This window comes from Trypanosoma equiperdum (genome assembly GCF_001457755.1).
Source record: "Trypanosoma equiperdum strain OVI genome assembly, contig: ctg_1688, whole genome shotgun sequence".
Lineage (NCBI taxonomy): Eukaryota > Euglenozoa > Kinetoplastea > Trypanosomatida > Trypanosomatidae > Trypanosoma > Trypanosoma equiperdum.
In genome coordinates, this window is record NW_027123713.1 from 3955 (window position 1) to 12898 (window position 8944).

An 8944-nucleotide genomic window follows, 5' to 3' on the forward strand; every position below is an offset into this window, starting at 1 on the left:
AGCTAGCGGGAACGAATTAGTGTTTTCCACAAATCGCTTCCTTTTCCCCTTTTCTTTTTTGCCGCCACGTAACTGCACGTCTTTTTTTTTTCTCAACACGGCCTCAACATGTCCCTGTTCTATCTCTATCTCTATCCCCTTCCACTTCCTTCTCTTCCTTTTCCGTTTTTGCTTAGCATCTCCATCCAGTTCCGTATGTTTAGGTGGAGATGAGGAATCGAACAAGCAATTATATTTGAATATATACGTTTATATAAGGATATATATATATATATATATATATATATGTCTATTTATAATTTATGTGTATGTACACTAATGTGCGTCGAGGGTTGAGCAAACGCGTTGATACAGAAGCGTAGTGCGTAATGGGGACGGGTGGGTCCATCCAAGTTATTGTCTTTTATTATGTGTTTACCACCTATTTTGTGCTGTTTTATCTCTTATGAAGGAAAGAGCGTGTAACTTCCTTGTCTGTGTTCTCCGGTAAAACGACATGAGTGATATTTATCACAAGGAGAGATCGTACCGAGGAAAAAAAAAGAAAAGGAGAAGGAGGAGGAGGAGGAGGAGGGGGAAGAGAATGAAATACACACGGGTAAAACATCTCTTCTTTCCCTTCCTTTTATCTTTATCTCTACCTTTATCTTTATTTTTATCTTTACATTTCTCTCCACCCCTCTTTTCATTTCCTTTCATTGCTGTCAAGTATTCAACTGTAAGTAAAACAAGGTATAAGTAGCAATATTACTTACTTACTCTCTGACACGCACACGGAGCTTTATAGAAAGGTATTGACCCCGCAGGTCGTACAGCACTTACGTTTGTATGGGTTGCTCGACCTCCAAGGGGGATCCCTTGCGGACTAATAAGGGAGCGGGAGATGGAGCAGGTAGCCTTCGTAATCCACCAGGAGGGAGATGGAGTCAAACGGATTATCCCGACGTTGGGAACCAACGACATTTACCCCAGTGCCACTTTTGCAAGCGCTTCATCGCTGAAAAAGAATATAACGCTCACACAGTGATGTGCGATGAAAGGGAGATGACATGCTGGAACTCGTGGTGTCGCCAAATGGTGAAGCAGGGCATGTTGAGTAAACATCTGGAAGAATGTGCCAAGAATCAGAGAGCTCTATGCTACAAGTGTGGTACGGAGGTGCTCGCCAGCGATCTGCAGGTTCACAGGGACACATGCCAGCCAAAAAAGTGCTCGGCGTGTGGGGAGTTATGCATCACACGAATTTTGAGTTGGTGTCCACATAACTTTGGACGCATTGGCGCCACGCAGGGGCCATTTGCAACGGAGGCTCTGTCAAAGAAGTACCTCTCCGGAGGCGGTCGGCCGAAAGGCGCCTCTTCAGTTCATAACAATAGTCCCCCACACGTTAACTTCAATGTAGCGCGGATGCAGTTGCTATGGCGCTGGATAAAGACGAAATCTATTATAGAAGAGACGCTGTTCCGTGTCATGTCTAGAGAAATGGATCTGAAGAAAGAGGGTTTCGCCATCTTCAAGGCATTAGATAAGGTGAACGAATCACACGTGCTAGCACCCAAGCGGTCGCGGTCAATTCTCCAGTCCCCCGTTGTCGCTCCCGCCGTCTCCTCTCATTACTTCCCCACACGCTCTAGTGACCCCATCACACTCGATGTGGTGAGCCGTCTTATGAAGGACCTCAGTGAACATATTCTCCCACCGTATCCCGCCGTCTGGCGTGTCTTCACTGACGCTATGTGTTATCTGAATACGATGCCTAACGTCGTATTGCTCAGTCCACCCCTCGGTGCACGGGTGGTGAATGGACGCGTTAATCAAGGTTCTAAGGTGGTTGTCGTGGGGGACCTGCATGGGCAGCTGGCGGACCTCTTGCATATTCTCAAGGAGTGCGGCATGCCAAACGACTCGACGTATTACATCTTCAACGGAGACTTCGTGGATCGGGGTCCGAATGGTGTAGAGGTTCTGCTTATTATCTTTTCTCTGATGCTCGCTTGCCCGAAGTTTGTCACTTTGAACCGGGGCAATCATGAGTGCGACTACATGAATGAAGAATACGGTTTTGATGTAGAAGTGAGTACAAAGTACGATCGCAACGTCTTCCGGCTCATTCAGCGCTGCTTCTGCGCCATGCCGCTCGCAACGATCATTGGCAGGAAAGTGTTTGTCGTGCACGGCGGCGTCCCACGGCGCAAGGGGGTTCGTATCGAGGACATCTCCCGCATCCAGCGCTTTCGACAGATTCCCATGCCAGACTACTCGCAGCCTGAAGAGGATGAGATCTTTCAGGATCTGCTGTGGTCGGACCCCGTTGAGGATTTGCAGGGCTGGCGTGAGTCCCACCGTGGCGCTGGTGTAGAGTTCGGACCCGATCTGACGCATGAGTTCCTCCAAAGCAATGGGTTGGAGCTCATTATTCGCTCACACTGCGACTGTGAACGCGGGTACGAGGAGTTCCATGATGGCAAGCTCGTAACGGTTTTCTCAGCGAGCAATTACAACGGTCCCGACACCAACTATGGAAGTGTGGCCGTTTTTATTGGTGACAACCCCGAGCCATCCTTCTCTGTGCACAAGGTGCTGGAAGATGACCTTGAAGCGCACCACCATGTAGACCTTGGCGAGACCCAAACCGGCGGATTGGGTATGACCTTAACCTCACTTTCTATGCTGCACTTAGTGCGGCCTGCTATCCGCCGTAGAACAAAGGATGAGGTGCTTCGGGTGCTGCGCGAACGTGTGTATCAGCGCCGGCATCGTCTCATGGCGTACTTCAACAAGCTTGATCGCACACGGAAGGGGTCTGTGTGGAAGATTGAATGGGTGGAGGCCATGCGCAACGTCCTCAACACCGACCTCCCGTGGTTCTTTTTGCGTGGCTACCTAGCAGCAGAGGATGACGACGGTCGTATTTGGTATTCCCTCTTCCTCGTGAAGTTTCACAACAAACTGCAGTCGCTTTGGCTCAACGAGTGGATTAGCAGCGCGCGCGATCGCCTCATTCAGCAACAGAGGGCTAACCACCGATCACAATATGTTGCGAATTCTTTTAACAGGGAGCAAGTGGGCTATAACGAATTCTGTTCCGTCATGCGTGCTATCGATTACACCATGAGCGATGGACACCTCTTTCAACTCTTCGTACACTTTGACGAGCGTGGCGTTGGCTTCATCGATGGTCGCAAGTTTGTGCATATGCTCTCCGAGGCAAATACTTCACACCCCGGCGCGGACCCACTCCGTTGGGATCTGGAGGCGATGGAGCAACTGCAGTCTGTAGTTATACAAGGCCGTGGCCAGCTGCAGTACCTCTTTAAGGTAAGTACAAAGGATTGCGTGCTCACGAAGGAGTCATTCATGTGGGGACTGGAGCAGCTTGGCCGTGGAATGCGGAGGCAACTCACGCAGCAGCAGAAGGAAAGGATATATGAGTACTTGCTTGAGCGCGCGCCTAATGGTTCTGTGTTGTTCGGGCAGTTCCTCTTCATGACTACTGTTTTTGATAACTGCACCATGTCGACTTCTTCGGCTATTGATTTGGCAGACATTAATCTGGTAGCGTACTGCTTAAGAAACTGTAGCTTTTCCTCCTTTGTGAGAGATTGACATGGAGGGTGGGAGAACGAAGGGTGATAAAGTAGAGGGGGTGTGTTGGTATAAATTTAGGAGGGGTGATCTTATTGGAATGAATGAGAGAATGGAGGTGAGGGAGGGTGTGTGTGGGGAGAGTGAAGAAGCGGTCCTAAAAGAAGATATGCTTCAGCCATGCGCTTACACACACAAACACGTGCGCATACATGCATGCAAATATATATATATATATATACACGTGTGCGCACGTGTGTGTATGTGTGTGTGTAAGCGCATATTTGTTTGTCGCTCCGTGCACGCGGTTGTGCCAATGAGTAAACAAATAAAATGTGGTATAAAGTTTAATGAAGGGGTGGGGGAATGAAGGAGGGGCGATGACGGCGAGCTGCCAACATGCGCTTTACGTTTCCTTACCGTAATCCTCTTGTAGTATATATATATATATATTGATTTATTTACACATTTCCCCGTTTCCACGCGCATACATAAGCACGCATGCACATACTGTTCCCCCCCTTTCCCTTTTTTGTTCCATCAATGAATATATTTTGCCTGGTAGGCGTTGTTTTTCCACGTTCACTTTTGTTTTACCATTATTTCTTGAGAGAGAAGCAGAGTGTGTGTGTGCGTGTGTGTAGCGTACAAGCAATGGAGAGAGAAAAAGAGAGGGAGTGAAGTGTTTAAAAAGTACCTTGGCAGCCGTTTGATGTGAGAGTGTGCGGCCGTATACTAAAAGCCGATACGAGCGGGATGCAAAGGTGGCGAGGAAACGGTACAGAAGAAATTATACATACATATACATAAAGGAAACGATAGCTTGGGGTATGCAAAGTAGTTACCCACATGATTAAAAGAAGTCAAGTAAAGGCGAAGAAGAAGAAGAAAGGAGAACAGAGCAAACAAGAGTGAGGAGTAACAAAAAAAAATGAGAGGACAAAACACTCATGAATCGCACGTGACAGCTGACGTGTATGTGTTTGTGTTTGTGCGTTGTGGAAAGGCAAAGAAGCCGTTGTATTTGACCGAATGGCTGAATGGATAGGAAGGCAAAAAGAAAGGAATTTAAAAATATGTCTGAATAACTTAAGAAGAAAGAAACTCACAATAAAGAACGAGGAAGAAGAGAGAAGAGAAAGAAGATGGAGGAAGAGGAAAGTTGGGAGCGGTCCGAAGGCGTGCGGGGCTATACTGCAATGATTTCCGTTATTTCCTTTTCCTTCATTAGCAAACGTACACGCGTTCAGTGAAACAAAAGGAAGGGAAAGGAAGCGTCCAGGGAAAACAGAATCAAAACTAAAATAAGCAATCAAACGATCGGGAAGGAATAATAATAGTAATAATTATCAAACTTATCTTCGGTTGAGATGATCTGCTGTTGGACATCTTCGTGGCGTCGTTACTGTGATGCTGATTGTAAGTTGGGTAGCCAACATTAAGCTTCTTTTCCCCTTCCCTTCCATTCTCTTTTTCATTACTGTTACCATTAATGTTACCATTATTATTATTATTATCATCATCATTACGATTATTATTATTACTCTTTGTTTATCTTGTTTCCCGCTGTTTTTGCGTTTGTCTGTGAGTTTTTGTTTATTTGTTTGTTTTTCTGTTTTCCTCCCCTTGTCAACTTGTTCACTTTCCCCTGTGTTTCGTTTACTGTGCTGCAGCGCGGATTGTATTTTATATATTTATCTTATTTGTATATATATATATATATATATATTAATATGTTTACGCAATTCCTTACTCCAGCTGTGGCTGCTGTTAGATTTTGGTGAGATTTTAGGGATTGCTGTAACTCTTTTTTTTTTTCTTCTTGTTTCTCTGTTCCTTTCTTCCCCCCCTTTTTTTTTTGCAAGTCTTCCTTCTTCTTTTTTCAACGTTTTTTTTTCTTTTCCTATTTTGCCCCTAGCTTCTCTCACTCTTCCCCCCTCTCTATCCCTTTCACCTCATGGCTGTGTCATGTGTACACACTCCATTTATAAGTGTTCTGTGACACACGTGCATGCGTATGCCTTATATAAATAACTAAACACATATTTATTTATTTGTGGGTTTATATGTACGTGCATATTTGCATGATGCCAATGTCACTTTTCTTGACTGTCCTCATCCCCTTTTTGCTGTAATGGATTATTCATCGGTTTCTCCCTTTTTTACTTTCTCGTCTGCTTACTCCATCTCATTGTCTATCTCCCTCCGCGTATGCACGGCGCATGTGTACGTTCATAAATGTGTATATTTTATATACGCGTCTCAACTTCAATGTAATTACCAATGACGAGAGTAAAATAGAAGGGAGAGACAACAACAGTAGAAAACCTAAGCAAGGAAACAGTAGCAGAGTAAACAAATTATCGAAAAAAGAAAGAGCTAGGGAGGGAAGCAAGACAAAATCAGGGGAGGTCAAGCGTTGATATTACACACGTATCATATCCACCAAGCGAAAGGAAAGAAAAAAAAAACTAGCCTCAACTAAAACAACAACTGCAACCACAAGAGGTATAAACGCGGAGGGGAATGTTTGCTCGCCGCTCACTCATAGCGACTGTTGCAGCCGCTACCGCCACCAAACCCACGTCCTCAGCTGCTCAATCAAATGCTAATGGAACTGCTGCCACGCAATCCACATTACTTCAGCAGCGCCGCTATGATCACGACCGCTGGTATGGTCACGCCCTCGAGCTTGACAGTCACAATTACAAATTTACCGGTGAGCCGCCCAGTTGGATGCGGGTCCGCGAGCGCACTGAAGAGGAGACAAATTTTGCCAAATCGGTACTCCCACACGTGGATTTCGCCAGCAGTTATGAATGCCTTCTGTTTGATGCGGACCGCCTGAACGGGACGTTAAACCGCAAAGAGTTTGGTAACGAGGTGCGTTTCCGGTTGGAGAAGCAATCCAACACGGTGGCCCGCGCTCAACAGCTGCTGAAGGACGGACGTGCTGGAGGCGATGAGCGTGTCGAGAATGCCATGATTGCTCGCATATTCGATGAGGAGCACGTGCAGGCTGAGATGCGCTATGTGAAGTGCATTCGCGCCAACGAACTTGCAGAGGATAATCGACTGGATATTCTTCCCGGCGGTTCGCCCAATTCCCTGCGCGAGAAGACACGGTGGAATGTAAACACGGAACTGCACCCAGCCGACCGTGCAGAGATCGCGTCTCGTCTCACGGCGTGGCTTCCAGAGAAGTATCATATCGTTTATGTGGATGATTTTCAGACGGTGGCTGCGAATGACAGCTGCGCGCGTGACGCTATGTTGCGTATTGTTGAGGGTGTGTCGAAGGAATATGAAGCGGAGGCCCGTTCCAGCGGTTACGAGCGAGATCTACGGGAGGTGGTGCAGGAGCTGTTGGATGATGTGGACCCGTCACGACACATCACTTCAGAGGCAATTAAAGCAGCAACAGACTTGACTCAGTTGGAGGAATGGTCGCGGGTGGTGCATGAATATAATGGTGATGAGCGTATCCTCGACATTTACAGCCGTGCTGCTGAGCTTACGCGTAATGAGGAACACAAGAAACTTGTGGAGGATATGAGGCAATGGAAGAAGCTCTCAAACAAGATTTAGTGGAATGGCTCTTTTACCCGCGTAGGTTTTGTTTATTAGTCTATTTATATATTTACCTATTCGTTTGTGTATGCAATGGAGTTAGTTTGTAGCAAAGGGGGAAGGAGGGGTGGGGAGGGGAGGTCCCAGAGAGAAAGTGAAGGAAATAGAGGGAAGAAGAGGCAAAAAAGAAGAAAAAGGGAAGAAACCGGTGAGTGACATACATGGTAGTGGAAAAGAGAAGGAGTGGAAAGTAAATGTACAAAAAAGGGGATTAGTTTGCGGGGAAACACGACACGAAAGCGAGTGAAGACAAGCACGAGGCGCGTGTCCATGGAAGCGGGGATCTTATAAAACATGGGAGAACAGTAGGGGGGGGGAGGCATAAAGAAAAAGAAGGAGGAAACAAAACGAGCAGATGAGAGAACAGTGGTCGCAACACGTTCAAAAGAGGAATTATGTATGAATTGTTTTCCCTAACCCTTTTATGGGAACCGAAACAAAAAATCCATAGGGAGAAAGTAGTCTTATCAATTAATTTGATTCCATGAGTTCGTCTAGTCTCTATTTTATTATTATTATCATTAATTTTTGTCTGACCTGTTTGTTTTATTGTTATTATTATCAGTATTATTTAACTATTGAAAAGGGAGGGAAACATTTGCATACGCTTTTTTTTTCTTTTCTTCCATTAATTGTTCCTTTTGACTGGGTAGGGGGGGGAATAGCCGACATGTCCTCGAGGTGGAAGCAGTACGGAGGAATGAGAGAACCTATGATGAAACTTCATATATTTACATCTCTCTCTTTTTTCTTTTATTTTCCCCTTTTTATTACATGAAGGGAGATGTAACTTTCCCCCATTTTTTTTCCTTTTTAGAAACATCTGCAGAGCGGGTCGCATGTGAATGTAAATGCGTATGATGGAGGGGGGAAAAGGGTAAGAAAGAAAAGGTAGAAAAAAAAAGAGATGGAGAGGGGTGAATGCGTGTGTTTGTGTCCATGTGTAGGGAATCAGATGTGGCTCGGCAGTGGGTGAGTTGAGATAAATGAGGACATGAGGAGGGAAAAAATATGTCTGTTTCTTTTCCTTTTCTTTCTTTTCCTCCTCCTTGTTTTTCGATTTTTCATATTTGAAGGTTTCTCATCGTAACTGCGCGCAATTTGTTGCCCATTTCTTGTTGAACCGTATACCTACTCATTCATGGGCTCGGTGCAGTTACTTTACCGAATGCCGCTCTATTTCTTTCATGTTTCATCTTCGTCGTGACACACTCGTTTGTGTGCGCAACTTCTCGCCGTAACTCCGCTGCGCTGCGTTTATTATTGATATTGATATTATTATTATTATTATCACTACTACTTTTGATGCCTCGATTGTTTCCTCTGCAGTTTCCACCATTTTCATTCTTCTCGCCTCGCCTCACCGCTGTCGTTACGTTGCTGCTTTGATGATAATGTCACCATCCAACGTTTTTAGGTTCCTTCGCATATATTGCATGCGTGTGCGATTTTTTTTATTTTTTAAATTCTGTTGGTTAAAAAGAGAATTACCGTTGCTGTAATCTTCTTTTATTGTCTTTGGCTGTTAGAAGTGTACGTGAGTGCATGTTTTTGTCGTGGTGCGCCTTTTTCCGTTTCATCGCTTTCTTCCTTTTTGTTATTTTGTTTTCCTATTTACTTTTCTGGCCTCTTATTTTTTTCCTCCCTTTCCGTTTTTTCCTTTTATTTTTTTGTTCTCTCGCCTTTAATCTGCTGTTTACCGTCCGAATAGTTTCTTTAAAAAAAAAAA

At 45.1% G+C, this 8944-nt stretch overlaps 2 protein-coding genes across 2 annotated transcripts; both read left to right on the forward strand.

Annotated features, from left to right (window-relative positions):
* Positions 1–828: 828 nt before the first annotated feature.
* Positions 829–3606, forward strand: TEOVI_000855900 (protein phosphatase with EF-Hand domains (PPEF); the record flags this gene model as incomplete). Its single annotated transcript, XM_067222732.1, has 1 exon — positions 829–3606. One exon carries the CDS (start codon positions 829–831, stop codon positions 3604–3606), a length of 2778 nt encoding a protein of 925 aa, XP_067078833.1.
* Positions 3607–6111: 2505 nt separating this feature from the next.
* On the forward strand, positions 6112–7173 carry TEOVI_000856000 (cytochrome oxidase subunit IV, putative; the record flags this gene model as incomplete). The annotated part of the gene is made up of 1 exon (XM_067222733.1): positions 6112–7173. One exon carries the CDS (start codon positions 6112–6114, stop codon positions 7171–7173), a length of 1062 nt encoding a protein of 353 aa, XP_067078834.1.
* Positions 7174–8944: the final 1771 nt, after the last annotated feature.